The sequence below is a fragment of the Mustela nivalis genome, assembly GCF_964662115.1.
Source record: "Mustela nivalis genome assembly, chromosome: 13".
NCBI classification, from domain to species: domain Eukaryota; kingdom Metazoa; phylum Chordata; class Mammalia; order Carnivora; family Mustelidae; genus Mustela; species Mustela nivalis.
Window position 1 is genome coordinate 85,181,466 of NC_139032.1, and position 26,386 is coordinate 85,207,851.

At 44.2% G+C, this 26,386-nt stretch overlaps 1 protein-coding gene across 1 annotated transcript; it reads left to right on the plus strand.

The window, feature by feature from the left end:
• Positions 1-25,765, plus strand: ZBTB34 (zinc finger and BTB domain containing 34). Its single transcript, XM_082695671.1, has 2 exons — positions 1-85; positions 19,082-25,765. The coding sequence occupies exon 2, from the start codon at positions 19,092-19,094 to the stop codon at positions 20,604-20,606; it is 1,515 nt and encodes a 504-aa protein (XP_082551797.1). The 5' UTR covers positions 1-85; positions 19,082-19,091; the 3' UTR covers positions 20,607-25,765.
• The last annotated feature ends 621 nt before the right edge of the window (positions 25,766-26,386 follow it).

Sequence of the window (26,386 nt, forward strand, 5' to 3'; positions counted from 1 at the left end):
GCCGGAGCGGCGGGGACGGGCCTGGCGCCGGCGGCGGCGGAGGGGGCGCCGCGGGCGGGCGATGTGAGCGCGGCGCTCTCGGCAGGTGAGGCGCGCCGGCCGGGGGCGGCGGGCGGCGGGCGAGGAGCCGGCAGAGCGGGCGGGGCGGGGGACAGCCCTCGACCGCTGTCCGGCTCCCTCTGGGCGCGGCGGGGCGGGCGCCTCCGCGCCTGGTCAGTCCGGCGGGCCGACGGGTGGGCGGGCGGCGCAGGCTGGAGCCGAGGCCGGGCGGGGTCGGGAGGCCCGGGCACCTGCTCTGGCCAGGCGCTCGCCCCAGAGGGGCCAACAGTGCTCGGCCCCGGCGTCCGGGCGCCGCCGGCGGGGCCGAGGGTCGTGCTCGGGCAGCTGCCCCGGGCTCCCCAGCCTCCGCCTCGGGCGTCTCGGGCTGCCATGCTTCCGGGCCCCTCACCCCCAGGGGCGCACCCCTTTTGTACGGGAGGGCCGGATGCTTGAGTGCCCCGGAGAGCCTGGCGGGGCCGCGGGGTCGGCCCTACTGGTGGCTGCAACAGACCCCCTGCCCCACGCCGCCGCCTTTCTCCAGGTAAACAGGCGGTAGCGCGTCCTGCTTGGCCCTGGACGTCTCCATGGTCACTCTCGCCCTCAGTCGGTCCTGCCATTACGAAGGGCCGAGCTGGGGTTAGCCTCGGGGTGTGAACACTGCCTTTCTAGGCTGGGCGGCTGTGCTTTAGGGCGGCAGTAGTCGGGGAGTTAGTTGTCTTGAAGCTTTCAGCAAGCCTCTTCCACGATGGGCCTCAGTTTCCCTATCTGATCGGTGAGGGTTTTAGATTCGCTCTCTAAAGACCCTGTGGGTCTGCCAGTCTGTATGTCTCTGAAATTGGAAGGGCTGTCCCTGGTTCAAGATCTTGGGCAGTTTCACTGAAGACTTTACAAATGTGGACTTTTTAGCCACTTAATAGACTTGGTTTCAGACAGGCTTTAAAATGATTCCCAGAAGAGTTTCTAAACCTTACCTTAATCATAATTCATCCCTTGCTTTTGTCCCTAGTAGTAGTCAGTCCCATCCCGCGGAGTTTTTGCCTGCAGATTTTTTTGTTGTTTATATTTGCCCATTTTCTCTTTGTTCCTTAGTCCAGGCCCTTTTTGCTTCACATCTGGATTATTGCAACAGCTTCTTAGTTGGTCTGTGACTTCAGAAGTCCCCCGCCTCCCCCCTCCTTCCTTTATGCTAATGCCAAACTTAATATAGGAAGTCAAAAAAAGAGTTGAGTGCTTGCTTGATTATTAAATGTCAAGATGCTGTTCCATGTGGTGGGGTAAAGTATTGGTAGACACACCGCCTCCAAGCAGCTTTACACTGGCTGCTGAGGCTTTACCTGTGAAAAGGTAATTGATTGATTAGACAGGGCTGTGTGCTATAGAATTAAGAAGGAGAGATGGAGGTCATTGGAGGCTGAATGGTCAAGGGAGGCTTAGCGAGGAGGCAGGATTTGAGCTGGCTGTTAAAGGATGAGTAGGATTCAGATAGGAAAAGAGGAGTCAGGCCCAGTGATCCAGCGGAGTTGGTGAATAAACAAGCCACCTTGTAGAGAAGTGTTCATATAGGAAAGGGAATAGGAGGAAAGATTGGCTGCGGCTTGTTCCTAAAAGAACTTGAACACTAGGTCAAAGTTGAAGCTATTCTAAAGGCAGTGGTGAGCAGCAGGAGACTAAGGGTGGTTTGTCATAATTTGCAGAAGGGGAAAGGAGAGGCTTGGGGCCAAGAGATCAGCTAAGAGGCCATGGCACCGAGTAGTGTCGTCTCGTCTGCCCCGTTGTGTCCAACCGTTGCCCACCCTATCTTTTCAAGACTCTCCTTGGTTTGGCCCCTCCCCGCCTACCCAAACCTGTTCCCTGTTTCTCCTTCTCCTGTCTGTCCTCTGTAGAAGAGCGTTTATGACTGCCTCAGGGCTTTGTTGTTCCCCGTTGTTCCCCCTTCTGAAGTGCTGGCCTCCTTTCTCTTCTCTGTGTAAATTCTCCATTTCACTTCCTTCAAGCCCCTGCTGAAGATACACTTCCTCCAAAGGGTGTTCCCTGGCTGCCCTACCCCCATGCCTTTGTGGCACTCACAATCTAAAGCTCGGGATTCAGCATTTGTTCCTTGGGTATTGAACTTGTTCTTGTCCCAACTGGAGTGGGAGTTTTTTTGAGGGCAGTGTGTTTTAACGTTTCTTGCGGAGCCCTGCTGGTGTCTAATAGCCGGACTGTTCTAGGAGATACTCAAATACTTCCTGATTCTTGTTGGTGAACAACTTTGAAAAAATTTTTTTGATTCTCCTCCTATTCTAAAGAGGACTCTGTTATTAGTTGTCAGCTTTCTCTGTAACATGTCACTTAATGTCTAATGCTGCCATTCAAAGTGGATGTTTTCCACTTTCATTCTTAGAGTACACAGAGCGTAAAAGGAATCTTTGAAAGATTAGAAAGTTTACTTTTGATTATGGGAAAGAAAAAAGTCATGTAATTCTTCTGTTGGAGACCGTGGGGAAAGAACCTCCGCTTTGGAATCGGGCCTGGGTTTGAATCCCAGCAAGGCTCCTTATTACCTTTGTAAACTTGGGCAATTTGTATAATGTCTCTGAGCCTGTCTTCTCATCTATAGTGTGGGGATAATAAAACCATCTCATAGGATTGATCTGAGTTTTAAAATGAAAAATATATAGATGAAGGAGGTAGCAGACTTTGCTAACTGCTCAACACATTTTTGTCCTCATCGGGTGTAAATTTATCAAGGTGGAGAAGTGAGTTGCTGATTTCTGCATGTCTCTGGATCCTTTCAGTTGAAGCACTTGTTGAAAATGTCAGTATCCTGAATCTAGAATCTAGAATGGGAAATTCATTTTCATGTTACTGTAGTTGAAATTCTGCTTCATGTTTTTCAGATCTCTTAATTGTGTCCATTTAATGTTTTATAGCTGACTGCTGAATTTAGCTTAGTGAAGGTCATCAACTGAATGCAGTTTAATATCTAATGGTTATTTTCTGGTTGATATTGATGGCATGGAAAACCTCACGGAAGAAAGCGATTCAAGGTGAGCTTTTCTAATCCTTCTGTCCTAAGAGGTGGGACTTGTGTTTCCCAGGACCAGTGTTTCTGGAAATGCCAGCCGTCAGCAGGTGAGATGCCACTTCTTGACAGTTTTTGAGTTTGGCTTAATGCTTACTCATTCCTTTACCTGAAACGTACCTTTCTCCGAGGGGATGAATTCCTGAAGCATCTACTTGCCCACTTCATAGACAGAGGTCAGGAGAGGTTTTTGGACAGAATGGACATCATGCCAAGAAATGGCTGCCAACTACTCAAAGTACAACACAGTGTAAACCCTTCCTTATCATTGTGTCGATGTAATGATACATCCTTGAATGAGAATTTTCTTTCCACTCAAAGTTGATCACCAAGAGTCCAGCACCAGTAAAAAAACTGCATCTCACCAGCGTGCTTATCAGAGATAAGAATTCCCATTTGGGGTACTGACCAATCCAGGTTCACCTCCTGGCTCTGACAGTCAGTAGTAACCTTGAGAAAGGTTCTTCGTGTCTCACCTGAGTTTGCCTCCTCATCTGCGGAATGGGGATAGTTGCACGGTCTGTGTGAGTGTTGTCATGAAGGTTTGGTGAATAGGTAAAGAGCTTATTTAGCGTATGGTACACAGTAGGGGTATAACTGTTAGTCCCTTACATGGCAGGTGAGGTTAAAGAGGCCATCCCTTCCCCACCAGGACAGCTCAGGAGAAGCTTCTGATGTTCTGCATTGACTGAAAGACAAACCCCACTGTCAAACCAAATCGTACTCTCAGAATTAGTGTAACTGAGCAGACTTGGAGAATGTTAACGCCTTGGTAGGAAATCTTAACAGTTTGGATAAAAATGTTCTTTCAGGCTCACATGAATTAATGCAGTAAGAACTCTAGACTTGTTTTCTTTTAAATTAGGATGAGTGCTTCATGAATATCCATCACGGAATGCCATTTTATTTATTTTTTTCGTGCATTGGGTTTCAGCAGCACCAGAATGTTTTATGCAGCCCTGGTGTTATTCGGCTGCTGCTTTCTAAAGGATTAGATTGTAATTCATGACAGCTCAAGTTTAGTTTTGATCTAGACCCAGGCAGAAATACCTAGAAAAGTTATTTTTATATAGTTGTTACTGCTGTTACCATGCCTGCTGTCCCTCGTGCTTCCATCTGTGGTCTTTTTCATGACTTTTTGTATGGAATGGAAATGAGAGATCTTAGGTCTTCAGTGCCTGAGAGAGGAAGCCGAGAGTGAGTTGTGGCTCTGGTGTCCGCAGGTGACTGAATCGGGCGGGTGCAGACCTGGGTTTTGGAATCGTGAGCATCTTGATTGGGAATAATGGGTACCTCCTGGTGCCCCAAACAACTCCCTGATTTTGTAACCTTGCTTTCTTTTCATAGAAGTGTCACTGGGTATTTTTAAAACAAGCGGTGCAAATTAGAGTGTTTCTGGGCTGGATGGGAATGAGCCACCTTGCTCGATTTTGCCCTCTGGAAGGGGTGGTCTTGGGTCTTCAGCAGGAGGAATTGAGAGCTGAGGGTGTAGTGATGGTGGCATCTGGGGATTTTGAGCCATCAGCTTGGTTCAGGTTGAGTCAGGTGACATGTGCCGAGAGCCCGTCTCTCTCTGCCAGGCAGGGTGCTGGGCTCTGGGCGCGTGGTCCCTGCCCTCAGCTCACGGCCAAGGGTGTGTGCCCAGCAGCACGTTGCCAGTTGCTTGGATTTTATGCTTGTGCTTTTGTTCCACTTGTCATTATGAGGAAACACTTCCAGGGCTTTCCCCAAGAACGTTGTAGAGGGGATTGCAAGGCCCATGTGGGTGGTTGCCCAGATGGCATTTCAGTGTCCCCTCTCTCATCTTCAGGCTCTCTGCAGAACGGGTTAGCAGCGCAGGAAGATATCACTAGTCTACGTCCTCGTTTTCATTGTTAAGTTTCCTTACAGCTTTAAAAGAAGGCCCAGTGCAGAAATTTATTAATGAAATGCGTTGAGGAGAGGGCTAAGTGTGGGTGTTCTTGTGATGTTCGAGTAACTCTCTTAGGAGCAAACAGCAAAACTTTTCTGCTCTTAGCTAAACTTCTTACTGTTTCCTCTCTCGTCTTACCATGTCAGTCCTTAGTACAATTTTTGGTTACTCCCAAATCAGCCTCCCACCCACCCCTCGCCCCCTTCCCGCTGCCTGTCAGACAGCTCTACACCCATGCCCAGTGGGCAGTCCGGACTCCTCTTGTTGGGGGCTGAACTTGCTTGCCTCCCAGAATGGACAGCGCCCTGCAGTCTCAAGTCCTGTTGAGTCCTTCTTTGGACTTAAGTTCAAGTTGGCAGCTGCCAGAATTGAGCTTAGATTTTCTAATCTCGTATTTAAGGCCCCCCACGTCCCAATGGTCGTTTTCCTCTTCGCCCTGTCACCCCTGGAACCTGGGCCTGAGCCTCTACTCCAGACCCACACGTTTCACTCCTTTATTCCCTGCTCCTGCCATCCCTTCTGTTTGAGCTGTTGTTTCTGTTCCATTTGAAAACAAAGCCCTGTTCACATATTACTAACACCAGGGAGCTTTCCTTTGTTCTATTTTGATTTTTTAAAAAATCTTTTTGGTCAAAAGTAATCAGTCTTGTCATTAGTCCTCATAGTTTTTTGTTTCTGCCTCTATAATTGTCTGCTTGATACGCTAATTATCCGCTTGCTGCTTATCTTTCTCTAGATTCTTTGGTTTACAAAATTATATATTTTTAGGTAGAATCTTACACATGTCTTAAAAAAAACTTTTGGTGAGAATAATACAGCTATGTGATAAAAGATTCAAAGTATAAAATGAAGCCTGTTTCCTTTCCCTCTCCCCAGTCCTTAGTCCTCATTCCCAAAGTCACTGTCATCAATAGTTTCATGTGATTCTTTCTAGAGTGGATACAGCTGTTCTTTTAAGAAAAGTATATGAGGGGTGCGTGGGTGGCTCAAGTTGATTAAGAGACTTCCATTGGCTCAGGTCATGATCCTGGAATCCTAGGATCGAGTCCCACATCAGGCTCTCTGCTCAGCAGGGAGTCTGCTTCTCCCTCTGACCCTCCCCTTCTCATTCTTTCTCTCTCAAATAAATAAATAAAAATCTTTAAAAAAAAAAAAAAAAAGAAAAGAAAAGTACTTGAAAAGAATCCCACATATGCATACATAATTGTTCCTTATCCTGCAAGTTTGGGCCAAGTAATGGAATTCCTTGTATATTGAACCATACTGATCTGTCTATCCTTTTTAAGGGCTGTGTAGTGTCTCATTATTGATTTTTATTGTTGTCATTTTGAGCCAGTCTCCTCTTGATAGATTTTGAAGTTCTCCTTCTCTCTCTTTTTTTTTTTTTTTTTTTTTTTTGGATATAGCAAATAAAAATGCTTAGTGAGCATCCTTGTTACATAGATCCTAACATACTTTTTTAAGGATTGTATATTTGTGGGATCACTTCTTAGCGGTTAGTGGTGGACCAAATGGTGAATGCCTTCTGCATTTTGATGGAGCTGACCAGGCTATCCCTCAGGATTACTCTTGCCAATTCTTTTTATTTATTTATTTATTTTTAAAGATTTTATTTATTTATTTGACAGAGAGAGATCACAAGTAGGCAGAGAGGCAGGCAGAGAGAGAGAGAGGAGGAAGCAGGCTCCCTGCTGAGCAGAGAGCCAGATGCGGGACTCTATCCCAGGACCCCGAGATCGTGACCTGAGCCGAAGGCAGCGGCTTAACCCACTGAGCCACCCAGGCGCCCTTGCCAATTCTTTTTAAATGTGTACAGATGTGATGGGTCACAACAGGTATCTCGTTTTCTCTTTCTCTAATTCACGTGTGTAGTCATGAAGAAAACTAAACATCTTTTCATGTGTTTTTGGTTATTTGCCTTTTCTTTTTGTTAATTCCTTTGCACCTTCTTCCATAGGATTTTCTGTGTCATCCCGATCTCATTGATTTATGATATAAGTTAAAGAATTTGGAAAGTAGCCCATTGTCAAATACGCATGTATTTTTCCTCAATATGTCATTCACTTCTCGTGTTTTGCAGACGATGTTTCTTTGTCCTTTTTGTCAGATGTATTGGTCTTTGCCTATGTGGCTTCTGGGACAGGGATTTCTGTCATGCTCAGAAAGACTTTTATGTCATTATTATAAATAAATTCATCCATGCTTTTTTTCAGTTAATTTTTTATGATAATCAAGTCTTAAAAAATATTGCCATAAGAACATACCGGCATTAAATGGAAAGTAATAGGATTCTCTTTCCATTTCCTGGTGCTAAGAAATTGATAAACAGGCAACACCTTTGAAAACTCATGTTGCTTCCCTTAACCATGTTTTCTTTCCTTTGAAAGATTTCCTTTTTTTTCTTTCTTTCCTTTCCTTTCCTTAACCATGTTTTCTTTCCTTTCCTACTGTTGTTATGTGGGAGGGAAGTCATTGCCCGTTCAATTTTTTGCTCAAACTCTGGGAGGAGCAGGGTGAAAGAAGAACAGAGTATCCATACCTGATACACCTGTTTGCCCACATCAGGATCAGTCCTGTCTGCTAGACTGTGGCTTCGCCATCTTTGCAGAGTAGCTTTTTTATTCTAAAGCTCCTTTGGTAAAATGCATTTGTTCTTAGTGAACTTTGGAACCCACATTAGGGGTAAGATTCCTGAGCTGGATTTCAGAACAGGGTCTTGTCGTGACACACGGGCGTGGTGAGATGTTCAGCAGCTTTTTGGGTGGGGTCTTGCCGAGGTTGCAAGCAGCTTTACGAAACCCCCTTACCATGTGGTCTCGCATTGGATCTTAGTTTTCTTCCCAGAGCACGCATGCGTGTTTATCTTTCGGACCCCTGTCCCGACTTCAGGTCTGTGGGAGGAGCATCCCGGGCCGACCTGAACACAGGCCATCCAGTGTGGCTCTCCCCTGTGGCTTGTGCGCACAGTGCCTCGCTGTGGAAATGTCCTCCCTTCTCTGGGAGGTGGGCTTCACTCCCAGCGTAGGTCTGTTTTCCTCCCAAACCTGGTCCTTCTCCACTCGTCATGGTCCTGACCTCCCCCTGGCCTGTGCTGGTCTTGCTGCTGTCCTCGGTGCTTGGTCAGCCCTGGATGGTCCTCATAGTCTGCTCTGGCTTTTTGAACACCAGTCTCAGCGCTGCTCAGAATTCTGTTGAACTTGGGCTGAACCTGTATCTTGGCAGAATCTACTCTGTGATTTCCACCTTTAAATACCAAAAAGACCAGTTATTTGAGCCTCAGTCCGGTGGTTTCTAATTAATTGAGGCGGTAGCATGAAGATAGCTGTTTATTTAAAGGAGGTAAGGGTGCCTGAGTGGCTCAGTGGGTTAAGTGTCTGCCTTTGGTTCTAGCCCCGCATGGGCTCCTCCCTGTGCCTTGGGGAGTCTGCTTCTCCCTTTCCTTCTGCCTATGGCTCCCCCTGCTTTTGCATGAGCACATGCATTCTCTCTCTGTCAAATAAATAAGTGAAATCTAAAAAAAAAAAAAATAAAGGTGGTAGGGGCGCCTGGGTGGCTCAGTGGGTTAAAGCCTCTGCCTTCCGCATCGGGTTCTCTGCTTATTGGGGAGCCTACCCCCCCCCCCGCCTACTTGTCATCTCTGTCTGTCAAATAAATAAAACCTGTAAAAATAAATAAATAAATAAAGGTGGTAAAATCACCTTTGTGTGATTTGTGCTGTAGTGAATTCCTAGAGCTGAAATTATTCGGTCACAGGGGACACACGTTTGTAATCTGGATGGATATTAATAACCTAGCCCCCACTCACCCATCTTCATCCCCTTCCTCCTCACAACAGCAGTAGGAGCCCTTGGCAGCGCGAGGGGCTGTTTTACCACTTGTCCCTTTCCCTTTCCCTGGCTGCCACGCTAGGGCAGGAAGGTAACTGAGGGCAAGCTTTCTTCTCATCCTGCCTTTTTCTCAGCTCTTCTGACTTCTGCTGGGCCTGCTGTTCCCGATGACAACTTAGACAAGGCTCAGGAGTTACCGGTGTAGGAAGTCCGCATGGGCCGACTTTGCAACAGTCCTGGGAAAGTTAGCCTCTGGGAGTGTCAGTTTCTTCATTTCTAAAATAGGGGTAAAAGTACCTCCCTTGGAGGGCAGGCACGAGGATTCAGGGAAATCATGCATATAAATCCTTTACGACACGCCTGGCTTCTATCAGGCATTCGGTCAGTGCGATGATGCTGATGGGGGGCTTTCCCGAGCGCCGGAGAAGGCTGAGGGTGTGGGAGGTGGCAGTGATCCCCTTTTACCATTGCTGAGGCTAGCGTGGGGGTGGGTGGCTGGCCACAGGGAAGGGGATGGGGGGGACCAGTGTCAGGGCTGCCCACCTCAGAGGTGGTCCTTCCCAAAACCCGCTGAGACCAGGGTCAGCAGAGTGTCATCCGCTGACCTCGGCAGAGGCTGTGTGTGGGGTGAAAGCCGCCCCCAGCTTTGGAAGTATTCTCCCCTAAAGAAACGGGCAGAGGGGCGCCTGGGTGGCTCAGCGGGTTCAGCCTCTGCCTTCAGCTCAGGTCATGATCCCAGGGTCCTGGGGTCAGGCTGTCTGCCCGGTAGGGAGCCTGCTTCCTCCACGCTCGCTCTCTCTGTGTGCTGCTCTGCCTACTTGTGATCTCTCCCTCCGTGTCAAAGAAATAAGTACAATCTTAAAAAAAATAAAAATAAAAACTGTCAGAGCAGGAAGTATGTGGTGTCCATGGGTTGAATGAGCAGAGAAGACTGAACAGGTTGGGCCGACAACCTGAACTTCCAACAGCTCCCTGCAGCTGAGTCCTTACCACGGGTGCTTTTTAAAGGTGTGTTTCACGTTCTTATCCAGAGTGTAGTCTTTACGAACTAACGGCAAAGGTATTGTTAAAATAAAGTAAGTATTAATGAAAGAAAAAATTCTTAATGGTATTGAAGAAAAAGTCCAGCTCATATATGTTTGTTTTTTAAATTCGAAAATAATAGTAGAAATACCCAGGTGGAGGATGGCTTCTTGCTTAGTATAGTGTGACAGACCTGTGAGTAATCTTTCGAGCTAACGAATACTGATGCTGTTGTATTTAGTGAGAAGAATCATCAAATTCATTATTGTCTTCTGAAGCAGCAGCAAACCTAGTGTAGATGAAAAACTAATATTTAATTCACTTCTCTACACTATCAAAAATGATTTTCATTCCCTCATCTCTCTGAGTTGGGAGGAATCTGCATTAAGCCTGTATCACACGGCAAGACTGGGAGCCTTCCTCTCCTCATCTCTGAATCCCCTTTGGTGTGTGCATGCAGAAGACTGAAACTGAATGACTGTTTCCTGTACATGTAGAAAAATCATCTAAATTCCCAGTCAGTATGCCGTTTAGTGATTGCAATTAAATGTCATATTTGCAGCATATAAGACAAAAGGCTAATTTCCCTAATTTGCAAAGAGCTCTGACAATTAAATAAAAAATGCAAGTATAGACAAAGGATATGAACAGACAGTTCGAAGACAAATTTAGACAAATTGCCATTAAACATGAAAAAAGATGATCAGCCTCACTTATAATTAAATAAAGGCATTTCAGAGCCATGAGATGCCATTCACACTGATGAGTCTGGCAAAAGTGAGAAGGGGTAATGCTTGTTATTGGTAGTCACGGGGGGGGGGGGGGGGGACAGGGACCTCATGTGCTGTTGGTGAGGGCAGCTGCTGCTGCCTTTGGAAACCATGATCCTAGCGAGATCTTCTGCTTGGAGGAAATACAGTGGCTATTTACCTTTTTTTCCTGTTTAGAGTATCAGTTGGGGCCTGGTTAAGTACATTGTGACACAGCCTTCCACGGAGTACTCTGAAATGGGAAAAGATAATGAGGGAGAGGAGTTTGTGCTGCTGTGGGAAGATCTGAAGGTGTATTAAATACATTTTTTTAAAAAAAGGGGGAGCTGGGTAGCTCAGTGGGTTGAGCCTCTGCCTTCGGCTTCGGTCATGATCTCGGGATCCTGGGATCACACATCAGGCTCTCTGCTCAGTAGGGAGCCTGCTTCCCCCTCTCTCTCTGCCTGCCTCTCTGTCTACTTGTGATTTCTCTCTGTCAAATAAATGAATAAAATCTTTTTATTTATTTATTTATTTATTTATTTATTTTTAAGATTTTATTTATTTATTTGACAGGCAGAGATTACAAGTAGGCTGAGAGGCAGGCAGAGAGAGAGAAGGAGGAAGCAGGTTCCCTGCCGAGCAGAGAGCCCGATGCAGGGCTCGATCCCAGGACCCTGGGATCATGACCTGAGCCGAAGGCAAAGGCTTTAACCCACTGAGCCACCCAGGCGCCCCTGAATAAAATCTTTTTAAAAAACCAAACAGGGTATAGAACAATTTAATGCTGTAACTTTAAGAATGCCAAAAGCCCTGACCAGATCTTTGGGAAGGGGAACTGGGGAAGAGCTTTGCTGTTCACTTCTGTTTTCTGTACTAGGATTTGAAGTTTGTGTGCATGTATTTTATTTTAAAGGTAGATTTTATTTTAAAGATAAAACTAATGAAACATTGATCTAGGTTAGGTGTGGGCTGACACTCTGCACGGGGGAGGAATTAAGACCTACGAGAAACCAGTGAGGAGCCCATGTTGGGAAACCGCCGATCTGGAGGAGTCGGGAATCATATTTGGACTTGATTGTCTCTGAAGGGGTTCTGACTTGCTCTACCCCTGGACCACCACTAGGCCTGACACATCAGGTCGTTGGGTGTAGAACTTGCGATTCATTATGCCTTTTGCTCCTTTCAGCTCGGTTCCCAGCCGAGGGCTGCAGTTTCCTGCAGATGCCCTGTGCGGCAGACTTCAGAAGCCTCCTCCTCTGGAGTGTTGCTTGTCAGCAGCTCTAGGCAGAGGGCTTTGAATCTCATTGTCAGGGCCAGAAGGAGGTGTTAATGTAAAGGAGAGGAGAGTGAAGCACTTCCTTTCTCATTTGCAAAAAACTGGAATCCCTCTCTTAGGTGTTAATCATGGTCTTTGGTTTTTCTCTCCAGTGATTTTCTTTCAAGTGTAGTTCTCTGCTTTTCTTCTGAGAAGATAAAAAGACACACAGAGGAGGAGGAGGAAGTCTCACCCTGGAAGCTAGTTTCACTTGTGGACTATTTCAGAAATGCTTCATTGTTTGCTCTTTTCTGCTGGTTTTTGCCCAGGGCTTTGCATTTCAAAAGCCTAAGCCCACCTTCCTTTTGGCCCTTACTTCCCAGAGTCAGTATTTACACAGCCTTGTGTCATGCCAGGCAGTATCTGTGTTTCTGGAAGGCAGTCAGGTGTAGTTAGGACCACAACCTCCCGAGTCAGACTAAGTTCATCTTTTAACTCTGGGACCTTTGGCAGTGTCTGAACTGCTTTTCCTCAGTTTCCTCATCTACAAAGTACAATCATAGTATTTCCTTCACAGAGTTGATAAAATTAATATGTATAAGGTGTTTAGCACAAGATAAGTGCTTATTATATGTCAGCTTTTATACACATTCAGTGCATGAATTTCCCTCATTTAATCATGACCGCAGTTTCATTGGGCAGTAGTTCTTCTGAGACATTCTCTAGGTAGGAAATCAAAGTTAACTGACTTGTCCGAGACCATGTGGCTGTTTAAATATTCGTTGTTATTATTTTTATCAGAAAGTGGCAGAGCTAGGATTCATAGCCAAGTCTACCTTCAAAGCCATTTCTCTTTGCCCCCTAAAAAAAAGTCTGTTATAGCTAATCTTGACTATGGGCCAAGCAGCCACTATGCTGAGTGTTTACTACTGTTTTTTTTTTTTTTTTTTTAAGATTTGTTTATTTACTTGAGAGAGAGAGAGAGAGAGAGAGAGAGATGGAAGGAGTGCGTACGTGCGTGTGTGCCCACAGGGGGAAAGGCAGAGGGAGAGAGTCCCAAGTAGACTCCCCGTTGAGCCTGAGGTGGGGCTGTGATCTCACAACCAGAAACCAAAACTTGGATGCTTAACTGACTGCATCCCCCAGGTGCCCATTGTGCTTCCTACTTTTGCAGACTTGTATTCCTCATAACAAGCCACAAGGTAAGGACTCTTCTATGCCCATTTTCAAGATAAGAAAACTGAGACTTGGTAAGTTTATGAAGTACCTCACACAAGTTTGACAGGTGGAAAGCAGGTATCATTTGAACCCAGATCTGACTCCAAATTAATGCCTCAGACAGTTTGATTATGATCTTTTCCTATCTTTTAAAAACTGGCTAAGGGGGACACCTGGGTGGCTCAGCTGGTAAAGCAGCTGACTTCAGCTCAGGTCATGATCTTAGGGTCCTGGGATCAAGTCTATCGATGGGCTCCCCGCTCATTGAGGAATCTGCTTCTCCCTCTCCTTTTCATGCTGTCTCTCTCAAATAAAATCTTTTAAAAGGTAGAATAAAAACTGGGTGAGGTATCCTAAATTTCTTTTTAAATGTTACTGAATTTTAGTATGTTCAGATAGTTTAGAAATGTGTCTAAAAAGATTCATTGAAAGCTAATAGGGCTTCTAACTACCCTGTCCCCCTGTGCATAACCATGATGTGTATATGCTGACACAGCAGTGCGTGTGCGTGTGTGTGTGTGTGTGTGTGTGTGTGTGTGTGTGTTCACGGTGCCTTGTACAAACAATACCTATACTGTTTGGCATCTCACGCTTTTCCTTTAGTGATACACCATGATGAGTTTTTCATGTCAGTATGAAAAGAGCTTCCTTGTTTGTTATTTCTGGTTGTATAGTAATCTCTTTTTCTTTTTTTTTTTTAAGATTTTATTTATTTACTTGACAGAGACACAAGGAGAGAGAGAACACAAGCAGGGGAGTAGCTGAGGGAGAGGGAGAAGCAGGCTTCCTGCGAAGCAGGGAGCCCAGTGTGGGGCATGAGCTGGGATTGTGACCTGAGCCGAAGGCAGACACTTAATGACGGAGACCCCCAGATCTTATACACATACATATACAGCCCCTGGTTGTATAGTAGTCTTAAATATGGATCTCCCATAAGTTATTAACCACGCTCCTCTTCATGGGCATATAGTCTGTTCCGAATCTTTTGTTGTTTTGTCCAGTGAAGTAGTAAATTCCTAGGGCTGAAGTTCCTCGGTTATGGGGAACGTGCATTTGTAAGTTCAATGAACAATCACTAAAATGCCCTCCAAAGTATTTGCTTATTTTACAATCCACCAGTAACGTCTGTCAGATTATCATCATCAGGGATTTTAAGATATTTTTTGTTTTTTTTTTGTCATGCCAACTAATAAGTGTGTTCACTGTTAGAAATTTGGAAAATACAGGAAAGTGTGAAGAAGAAAATAAAAACGTTTTTAAACTTAGATTAATGTAACCATTCTGTGTATATCTCTCAGTATTATTTCTATGTATATCTAATATCTGTTTATACATACATAATTTTAGAAATATTCTACTTTTGTTGTTACTTGATTTTTTTTTAAATTTTATTTATTTATTTGAGAGAGAGAGAGAGCATGAGAGAAGAGAGGTCAGCAGGAGAAGCAGACTCCCTACTGATCAGGGAGCTCAATGTGGGACTTGATCCCGGGGCTCCAGAATCGTGACCTGAGCCAAAGGCAGTTGCTTAACCAACTAAGCCACCCAGGTGCCCACTTGATTTTTTTTTAACAGCTTTACTGAGGTGTAGCTTACATATCATAGAATTTGGTCATTTTAAATGTACAATGATTTTTAGTAAATTTATGATGTTAATCCACCTTTAGACCATTTCCATCACCCATAAAGATCCCTTGTGCTCATTTGCAGTTGATTTGTTGCCATGTTATTGAATATTCATTCAGCAAATATTAATTGATTGTCTACTATGTGCCAGGTGGTAAGCTGCATGCTAGTTAATAAAACAGATGAAAATAAAATCCTTGCCTTCGGGGCCTTGGATTTTGTAGCGCTTACTTTGTATGCTTCCTTAACATCAGTTTAAATAATGACATAGTATTCAGTATATAGGTGTGCTATCCTTAAATAATTTCCAAGAAGGTGGACATTTTGATTGTTTTCATTGTTTTGCTATTGTAATTGGATATACCAATGGATAAATTCTTATGTGCCTACATCTGGGATAGAGAGTGCTAAGTCAAGAGAAGTGCCCATCGCAAGGCTTTGTTACATTTGCCTACCAGGAGCATACAAGATAGCCACAGTCCCGATAGCACTACCAGGGGGGTTTAAATCTTGCCAGCTGGAGAAAGAATTGTGTCTTGTGTTAAGTTTTATTTGTTTATTGATGTTGTTAAGCACTTTATCTGTGTTTCAAGACTATTTTAATTTCTTTTTTTTTTTTTTGAAGCATCTGTTCATAGTCTTTACCCATTTTTCAATTGTTAAATTTGCTTTTATTTGTAAGAGTTTTCTACTTCTTCACCATATATGTCATATTTTTCATAATTTGTCTCTTGTCATTTGCTTTTGGTCAGAAGCCATTTTTTAGATGTATAGAAGTTCTTCTGTGGTTAAATCTCTGTTTTTTCTCGGTATCTGTCTTTTTGTGCATAGTAAGACTTCTAGAAGTTCTTACGGGGGGATATGTGGTGAAGAAGACATCTAACTTTATTATTATATTTTCACATTATCCAAGAAGCATCTATTTCAAAAATTCTTCCTTTTTCACTGATTGGAAATGGCCCGTAGGGCCCATCTGGACTGACTCTCACTTATTACCTTGACAGCCGCGTGAGACTTCCCCTTGCTCCTTCCCCTAACTGTACCACAATTCTCTAACGCCTCTTTCCTTCCTGCTAAGGCTCTCATCTCTTTATGCGTGTCATTCCTTCTGTCTGTAGCACCTTCCCGCTCCCTTTACAAAAGATCTTCTAGCCCTTATCATAGTTTGTAACAAGAGAATTCAAGCTTTCCTGGACCCCTCATGCCTGGCGTGGAGAAGACAGTACATAGAGTGAATGAGTTCTAGCGTGATCGTACATTTTGACATCTGCAGCTGGGTTTTTTTTGTGGTTGTTTTGTTTTCCTGAAATGCCTTAGTATTTATTCTTCTAGATCTACGCTGTCCACAATGTGGTAGCCATTGGCCACATAGGGCTGTAGAACACTTAAAATGTGGTTATTCCAAATTGAGATGTGCTGTAAGTGTAAAATACACATCAGATTTCAGAGAGTTAGTATGAAAAAAAGAATGTGAAAGGTCTCACTAATAATTTTCTAACATTGATTATATGTTGATGCTTTAACTGGGTTAAGTAAAAATGTATAGAATTTTAACAATTTTTATTGTTAATGGAACCGCTAGGAAACACCACAAGTGTTTGTGAAGTTACTAAGGAAGTACTTCATTGGGCTACATTATAGTCATAAATCAATCTTGGGTGAAAGTGTCTATATTGTGGACTCTTTTAGAAGCGTCATGTGTGTCTTCATATTTATGTTTTTGTCCTTATTGAAGTGTTTCCGTTTCTTCTTGCAGAGCCTATTTTTTGTTTATCCCCCAGGTAGTTCATAGTTTCTGTTATTGTTGATGGCTGTGACTTGTCATCTTACCTAACTGGTTTTGTATGTACAATAATTTTTGAAATGCTTCATTTGCTAGTTCCTGCTTCTAAACAGATTTGTTCCAGTGATTCCCTTGTGTTTTCTGTGTAAATAGACCTGTCTGCCTTGAATAGTAATTTTACCTCTTCTTTTCTAATGGCTCTGTGCCTTAATTTTTCTCTTGTCTGTGGCTTTGGCTGAAACTTCCAGAGCAGTGTTAAGTAAGAGAAGTGATGGGCAGACAACCTTGTGTCCTCCCAGGGACTAATGGGAATGCTTCTATGAAAGTGTTTACCAGAGTGTTTACTAGAGCGTGTACCAGGGAACACTAATTCTTGGGCAGATATATGTATCTACCTTGAGAGAAGAGTTACACGCTTAAATGAGTGTGCAAATGGCTGAGTTAAATAGAATTCTTGTCTGGAGGACTTTTACGATGGGTTAATATGCTAATATATTGTTCAACCCCTAAGAGGTGGGTCTACACATGGGCTTGTGTGCTACTAAATACATTTTGGGAACCACAGATAGGATGTTTTCTTGCTAAGGTTGGTATTGCCATCAGCTTTGCAGTAGGTACTGTTTATTACATTAAGAAAATACCCTCTTCCTGTTTTTCCCCTTACTTTGAAAAGGCATTTAACTTTCTAAAATCCACGGCTAGCATAGTTTTGATTTGGCCATATGGTTTTTCTCCTTTGACTTACTGATGTGGCAGATTACATTTATACATTTCCCAACATGCATCCATCCTTACATTTGGTCACAATATATTATTATTTTAATAGGTTATGTTTCTAAGTATTTCCTTGAGGACTTTACAATCTGTTTACTAGGTAAAGTTGACAGTCTTCTCTCTTTATACTGTTTGCCATCTTCTGGTATCAGATGTATGCCATATAAATTGAGATGCTTTAATTTTTTTTTTTTTTTTTTTTTTGAGATGCCTTAAATGTTTCAACATGCATCTAAAACAGTGTGAACGGCCTGAAGATCATTTATGCTTTGGCACTTATGTTTCTTTTTATTTAATTCTGCCAATTTATGTTACTCTAAAAATATGTCTGTTCCGTACAGATTTCAAATTGATTTCAACCATAAATCTAGGATAAATAAGAGCACAGTGTTCCTCCTTAACTAAAATGTTTTAATTCGGATTCTGACATAATAAAAAAATTCTGGTGTGATCTAGGCACACTAACTGGTCTGTCCTTTCCTGCAGGTGTCAGATTTAATTGCACATTGTTGTATCTTATAATTTTAAAAAATTTTCTCTGCAGTTATATGCTGTTCTGTATTCATTACTTTTTTTGCTTTCTTTGGGTTTAGTTGGTTGTTTCTTTTCTGACCTCTTTGGTGAGTCCATTTATTTTTCTTCTTTGTTGTTTAATGATAAAAACTTTCAAGGTACTGACTTTTAAAATTTGTTGTTTCAAAATCCTCAACATTTCATTTTGAAAAATTTCAAATATACAAAAAAGGTGGATTTACAGAAAACACCTGTATATACCCACCATCTACACTCTATGCTTGTTAACACATTCCTGTGTTTGCTTTATCACCTCTCTATCCATCTCTATTTTTGGATGCATTCTCAAGTAAGTTGAAGACATAAGTAAACTTAAACTTGACTCCTAAAGCCCTCTTGCTGCAGATTTGATGTGAGTTTTCTTTTTTCTGAATAGTTTTATTCCTTTTTGATTTTCTTCTTGATTCAGTGCTTATTCAGAAAGTGCTTAAATTTCAATTGGTTGGATTTTAACCACTGAAATATAATTGTTAGATCTGATTGCATTGGTTTTGGTCAGAGAGCGCAGCTGGGCTGTATCCACTTTTGTGGTTGTGAGCGATTCGGTGTATTGGGTTCTTGGCAGGGGCAGCCAGCCTGTCCAAGGTATGCGTATGCTTTGAGCACTGGTGGGCATTGATGTGCTTGTGATATGTCCATCGCTCTTGGTGCTTGCCCTGTCTAAAGCTCTTCACTGAAAGGGTCAGTTACCAACCCAAAAGGATAATAAGGTGCGCAGAACTGAAGGGGGGAAAAGTGCACATGAGGACCACTCAGATTCTAAACTAAAAAGCGTTTAGCTCTGTTCAGTGTATCCCCTGTGCTGTCTGCCTGGAAAACACCAATTGGAAACATACAAATAAGGCAGAACAGTTTTCAGATGAGTGTGCATATTTTTTTTTTTTACGAAGTATTCCAAATCCTCCGAAGTAGGTGAAACAGGGAAATATTTTCCTAAAAGGATACCAAATTCTCAATCATCTGCAAAGGCCCTACTGTCTAGAACATGTTATAATTTCGATGAAGATGAATGCTAGGCATTTGGGGCAGTAGGCTGATTGATCTTTGGGTTATCTGACTTTTGGTGAATTGACCAAGATGTGAGAGACTGAAAGTAAGTAAGAGGAAGAATGCCCAGGTCGACCCTCCGAGGCACAGTGGCCGCAGTGGTGGTGGTGATGGTGGTGGTGTGATTTTCGCAAGCTTGTGCTTAGTGAGGAGTCACTGGTGAATTATGAAACTCTCTCTTTCTGCAGATTACGCTTCATGTCAGTAGAAATGGACAGCAGCAGTTTTATTCAGTTTGATGTGCCCGAGTACAGCAGCACTGTTCTGAGCCAGCTAAACGAACTCCGCCTGCAAGGGAAACTATGTGACATCATTGTCCACATTCAGGGTCAGCCATTCCGAGCCCACAAAGCAGTCCTCGCTGCCAGCTCCCCCTATTTCCGGGACCATTCAGCATTAAGTACCATGAGTGGCTTGTCAATATCCGTGATTAAAAATCCCAATGTGTTTGAACAGTTGCTTTCATTTTGTTACACTGGAAGAATGTCCTTGCAGCTGAAGGATGTTGTCAGCTTTCTGACGGCAGCCAGCTTTCTTCAGATGCAGTGTGTCATTGACAAGTGCACGCAGATCCTGGAGAGCATCCATTCAAAGATCAGCGTTGGAGACGTCGACTCCGTGACTGTCGGCACCGAGGAGACAACAGAGAGTCGGAATGGAGTTAAGGATAGTAGCTTCTTTGCCAATCCTGTCGAGATCTCCCCTCCGTATTGCTCTCAGGTTCGGCAGCCCACCACGAGCAGCGATCTTCGGATGGAGACGACGCCCAACAAAGCTTTGCGCAGCCGCTTACAGGAGGAAGGGCACTCAGACCGAGGGAGCAGTGGGAGCGTTTCCGAGTACGAGATCCAGATAGAGGGGGACCATGAGCAGGGGGACCTGCTGGTGAGGGAGAGCCAGATCACTGAGGTGAAGGTGAAGATGGAGAAGTCCGACCGGCCCAGCTGTTCCGACAGCTCCTCCCTGGGGGACGACGGGTACCACACGGAGATGGTGGACGGGGAGCAGGTTGTGGCCGTGAACGTGGGGTCCTACGGCTCCGTGCTCCAGCACGCCTATTCCTATTCCCAAGCCGCCTCGCAGCCCCCCAGCGTCTCCGAAGCTTTTGGAAGTTTGAGTAATTCCAGCCCGTCCAGATCCATGCTGAGCTGTTTTCGAGGAGGGCGTGCTCGCCAAAAGCGAGCTTTGTCCGTCCACCTGCACAGCGATCTGCAGGGCTTGGTGCAGGGTTCTGATAGCGAAGCAATGATGAATAACCCCGGGTATGAGAGCAGCCCCCGGGAGAGGAGTGCAAGAGGGCACTGGTACCCGTACAATGAGAGGCTGATCTGTATTTACTGCGGGAAGTCCTTCAACCAGAAAGGAAGCCTGGACAGGCACATGCGGCTCCACATGGGAATCACCCCCTTTGTGTGCAAGTTCTGCGGGAAGAAGTACACACGCAAGGACCAACTGGAGTACCACATCCGCGGCCACACCGACGACAAACCATTCCGCTGTGAGATCTGCGGCAAGTGCTTTCCATTCCAAGGTACCCTCAACCAGCACCTGCGGAAAAACCACCCCGGTGTCGCCGAAGTCAGGAGTCGCATTGAGTCCCCCGAGAGAACAGATGTGTATGTGGAACAGAAACTAGAAAATGACGCATCGGCCTCCGAGATGGCCCTAGATTCCCGGATGGAAATTCACACAGTGTCTGATGCTCCTGATTAAGATGGTAACGAAGTGTGCCCAAACAAAGCACATTAATCAATGCATATTTGTGATTTGCTTTGTTGTAATCTTTGGTTTTCCCAACCATCTGGAAATCTCTCGGTCTCTTGGCAGTTTTTCTAAGGTTTCTGGAAGGAACACTTCATTGTGTTTATCCTTTCCCCCGCCCTCCCTCTCCCAAGGAGCTCAAAGCATGAAGGGCAGCGTATCCAGGGAAAACACAGGCTGACAGTATTCCTCTTTGGCTGAACTCTTAATCCAAAATCTGCCAGTGATTTAGCTATGCCAACTGGTTGACCCTACATTCTCTGCCAAGAGGCATGCTCTCTCGTTGTGTGCACTGGCACCGGTGCATTTCCACGGGGAGAGACCAGGATGCCGTCAGCTGATACAAATGGGTAACCTTTTCTAATTTAAAATTACTTTTAGGGGGTAGTTAGACAATTTATATATATATATAATAAAGCTATTATTATATATATAGTATATATACATTCTCAAATTTGATTTTATTCTGGTTGAGGTGAATGTAAGAGGAATATATAATTTAATACAATGTGAACAGGGCTTTTGACCCTGTCTCGTTCCCTACCCAATGTTAGGGTTTTGCCCCTTTATTTCCCTTACAAAAAGAATGTTAATAGGTTTTCATATATATTAATCATCATGTCCAAAAGCAAGCAAAGCAAATCACAGTGTTCATAGCTCTGCTTCATAACAAGTACATAAACCAAATGCCATAAAATGTATTCAACTCTAGTTGGAAACCGTTTTGGAATTTTTGTTCGTTGTCCAGTAGGTAAGCTGGATGACCCCGTGGTGCTGACCTTTTTACATATTGTAGTGTTATATTAGCCAACCCCAAAGGAGCAGTGGTTTTCAATGTTTTTACTGGCCTACGAATCTACCTTCATTCCGTACTGTAGAAACATACATACCAGGTAACTAAATCGAATCACTCTACCATGAGTTACTACTCGCACTAAAGGAAAGGGATTTGTAGTTCTGTCTACAAAATTCTCCAAGCAGTGTTGTGGGCTGTTTCCTTCTTTCCTTTTTTTTTTTTTTTTTCCTCTTTCTCTCTCTTTCTCTCTCTTTTTTCAAACAGCTAGTTCAGGTGCACAGCAACTTTTTCTACATGCAGTTCCCAGGGAAACTGCAGAACTTGGAATTTGTACTTTTTGTAAAGATATACTCTATGGGAATTGCAAGCAATATATCTATCTTAGTATCGTGTGTGCTAACGAGAGCCTCAGTGGCTCCCCCACTCTCAGTGTTTCCTGCTTAAAGAAACCAACAGTCAAAAAGCCCTCTAAGATACTCTGTGTGTCACCAAATCTGTGTGTGTTACCATTTTTTTGGTCACGTGGTGCTATTTTTATGTTCTGTATCTTTTAGGTCAGTATAGTTGTAGAAAATGTGAAATCTAATGGTAATAGTGAATTACAGGTTTTGTTTTGTTTTTGTTTTTTTTTTCTCTCTCGAGTTTATAGCTTGAAAAGAGACCTCAAAAGCATGTGCTGGCAAACACATTACTGTATGAAAACATACCTGAGTCCTATTTGAATACTTGTTTTCTTGAAGCTTTAGGAAGTGTCTTGGGTTCTATATTTTGTTTACCCGTGTGCTTGTAGTGAACAAAACGGGCTTTACCAGATGGCTTCGGTACTGTGTACTCCGACAGAGGAATTCCGTCGGCAGGTGGATGGGGCGTTTGGGCCACGGGCTGCCCGTGGGGTGTCGGCGCCCCAGACTCTGCTGGAGGACCTTGGCTCTGAGACTCGCAGCCAGTGTGTCTCCACAGGAGAACAGCACAAACCACCTAAAAGAAACACAGACATGAAAAAAGACCAACCTCAGAGTCTAGGAGTTAAAAGGAATACAAAAATAGACGTTTGCTGGTTTTCTGTGCTTTTTTGGCTCTTACAATACCAAGAAGGGGTGGGGGGTGGTGCTGGGAGGGCCACGGGGTGTTTGGGGGAGGTTTTCGTTTTGTTTGACGTTCTGTTATTTTGAGACAAGAAAATCGTTGAGGCCCTTGTGTGTGACAACCCCCGGGGGGTGGTAGCCGTGCGGTAGCATCTCTGTAGCACACGGGAGCCGTGTGTTCGCGTGTGAACTGCTGCACTCCACATCAGTGTTACTACGGACAGATTACACTCTAATCCTGCTGCTCCCGACGAGCAGCTCTTGCTAAATCGGGTATATAGTGTATGCCTTTTCCTGTCAAACTGCCTAAGTAAGGGGTGCGTTCTCTCCCTGAAGCACTTGCTCAACTCCTGTCAAAGCCGCGTGCCTCAAGGGGAGGCTGGACCCCAAGTGTTTACCCACTTAAATATGTTCTGGGGTTTCAGGTAAATGTCTGTGATTTTTTTTTTCCCCTTACCTGAGTAAGTTTGCTTTTGATTTTTCTTTTTTAAGAATTAAATGCAAAAAATTTGTGTGGTGATACAAATTAAGTTCGTGACAAGAAATGCCCAAATCAAGGACGTGAGAGGTCAGGCTCAGGGAAGGAACCTCCTTTTCACTCAGGCTTGGGGCCTTCTGAGAGGTCTCCAGAGCATTCCGTGATAGATGAGACAAGTCAGGAGGGGAGAGCACTTGGGGCAGGTACCTCGAATAGCCTGGTTCTTGTCACTGTGTCCGTCTTAACCTTTGTTTAAATGGAGTTCTTTGTATTTGTCAATTTGTTTAACTGGTTTGAGTTTACCAAAGAGTGACTTATCCAAAATTGTCTTTGACAAAACTATACATTGCTTTGATTGTACAGTTCAGGTTCAAACATTGTAATGGGACTGTTGAGGGGCAGAAAAATTGATTGAGTTTCTCTCTAATAACCATGAGTCCACATTTTGCAAGTTCCACTTGCCTCCCATTCATGTTGCTAACACTTTACCCTTTCCACTGCTAGCAGTGTTAAGAATGAATTCTCAAGCCATAACCCAGTACTGTAAGGTTCCACAGGGCTTCGAGGAGGCAGCGCGTAGGCCAGCGCAGAGCTGGGCAGCCTCTCTGGGCAAGCATGCCGTCGTGCTCCTCAGTGTGCGTGGCGGGTGAGAGGTTAACTCCATTCAGATCGGGCAGCAGTAATGAATCGTGCCTTGTCACATGAGGATTGTGCCAGGAGGATGACCATGGCCACAGAACAGAAACATTCTCTCCCCGAAGGTCCCTTCACGTCTCCGCAGACGAAGTTCGCTGTGTAACTCCTTAGAGCAACTCTTTTTGGAAAGCAGAGTCCCTATTTCTGTACAGTTTGAGGTTAGATGTTTCATTTATAACAAGTGCAAAAGTCAACTAAGATAGAAGTGATATGTGAAGAAATCCTTTACAGCAAAACATATCCTGAGTTCATATAAGGTCTGTTCATAATTGAGTCTCTTCTTGAGCTACCTTTTCCAATACGTAGACAATGTGAAGACAGTGACGGCGTCCTTTCCTCTGGGTGTTTCACCTGTTACTACAAACTGTGAAAACAAAGAATTTTATACTTTTACTAACGTTTGTGGTTTTAAACAGTTCTTTTCATTCTAATCGGTTCTCTCCCCTCTAATTTCTACTAAAGCTGTAAATACATTTAGAAATTATATTTGTAAATACAGCATATGAAGACAAGTTAATTTTTTTGGTCAGTGGAAAGCCTCCCAGTTGGCTCTGCCTTGGCAGTTTTGTTTTTTTGTTTGTGTGTGTGTGTGTGTGTGTGTGTGTGCCTGCCTGTGTGTGTGCGTACGCGCACGCCCATGCGTGCGTAGGTGCGTGTGCGCGTGCCTGGTGTTTAACAACAGAAAGGATACTGTCGGTTCACTGTTAAGCAGAATATACTGTAGAACTAAATTGATGATTTTCCAGCTTCCAGAGCATGAGTAGATGTCTTTTCTCATGATAGCAGTTATAACCAAGTCTTTGTTTTTCCCTTAGCCCAGACCATAGGCCTGCATATCTTTGTGTGTGGTTTTGTTTTTACTTTTGTTTTTCCAGCCTAGACTCTAGGAAGAACTTGCAGGAACACAAAACAAGGGCTGGGGTGGGGTGGGGGGGTGGGGGGAGGGTGGGAATCCTCCACGTGAATGAGCTTTACTTTAAAGAAATCAATGTATTTTATTTTAACAACTTTTTCTATTAGTTACTGTGATTTTTGTTGTTGTCCTTGTTATTGTTAAATTCTGTAATGGTTTCCTGTGAAGCCTCCACTGAAAGGGACTCAAATATGCAACACCTAAACTATTTTCCAAGGGCACATGCCCCTTGAATGGTGCTTCTAGACTGGTCAGGGTTATTTATTAAATTTTATATATGAAAGTATTGGGGAATTATGTAAATTCTTTATATGAAACTATCTAGTTCATAAATCATAGATTTCATATTACTCAGTGCAACTGAACTGAATGTTCAGGAGAGTCATTCACATTGTTCCAAATTTGTAATGGTTGTCACACGCCACATATGTCTTCTTCAGTAAGTGCCGGAGTGTCTCCACTGTTTCTGCCCGGTGCTCGACCTCTCGGCCCGGAAGAGGGCCTTGTTTTCCCCGGTTCCCCTCTGGGCCTGGCACACACAGGGCTCCCGTAGTTCTTGGTCAATCCCGGAGTGAGCCCTGCTGCAGACGCAGTAACCAGACCTCTTGCTGCCCCTCAGTGACAAGTATGCTGTGAATTCAACCTTTGGACTTGCTGCCCAAGCCTTTGGTTGCTGCCCTGACTATAGTAAGAGGTAAACGTACCTGGTTTCTTTAAGAATGACCATTTTCCTAATGTGAAAACCATCTCTCTCACCACTTTTATTAGTAGGGCTAACACTTTTTTCCGTTATAAATGGTTGAGCAATTTGAATGACTTAACACAATGTCATTATCTTGCAATATAAACTGGTAACCTCACAAGCCCACACTTCATCACCATATGAAGTAAATGAAGCTAGCTAAGCGGATGCTGTATCTACTAGTAACTTGCCATTAAGGATTATTTTATAGCATGAATTTAAGACTATTTATTCAAATGATATTTTACTCTTGTATTCATTTTGTTTTAGATTTGTGACATGAATATTTCAGTGCTGCTTAATTTTGTTCTGAATTCTTGTTTCTTGCTTGTAAATGGCTTTTTTATGGTATAAAGTCAATGGAAATTGCTGTTTGTAAATAAAAATGCTGCTAGAGCAAATGTGCGGTGGCCTCCCTCTGTGTCTGCCCCTCAGGGCTTCCTTGAGCCCCACGGGCTCTGCAGACGTCCGCCATGTCATCATTTCTGTAACCGCTGTGCTGAGAGGTGAGGATTTCATAAGAAGCTCTTGGGCCACTGTGGTGCTGGGAAGCCGAGAAAGAAGCAGGTGTATTTCTGTATACCTCCCTCTTGTGTGGTGAAGAACAATTGTCAGGGGCCCCCGTGTGCGTCCAGTCTTCCCTAGAAAGAATCGTCGGTGACCCCCGTCCCCACTCGCCTGTAGAAGCTCCCCCTCGGCTCCCTTGAGCTTGCCCCGTTCGCTCCCGCAGCGGAGCAGGGAGCTGCACACGTTGTTTCCGCTGCCTCGGCCTGGCTTCGGGTCCCTTTCGAGGGCAGCCATCCAGTGGCCTGCCTGCTGCCCTTCCAGCCGGCGATTGTGCGTTGACGAGTAAGATGGTTCAGCGCATGCTTCTCCCTCCAGCCTGTAGGCTTCGTGAGCGCAGGGACCCAGGACTGTCTCCGTGGCCCACATAGCCTTAGCACAGGACCTGGCACCGCACCGGCGGGGATTGAACGAATGAGCAAATGCATGTATTCTGGGCGGTTCGAGCAGGGCAGTGT

Excerpts from the sequence above, each read along its gene's own strand:
- ZBTB34 (XM_082695671.1), top strand. The coding sequence starts at position 19,092 with ATGTCAGTAGAAATGGACAGCAGCAGTTTTATTCAGTTTGATGTGCCC.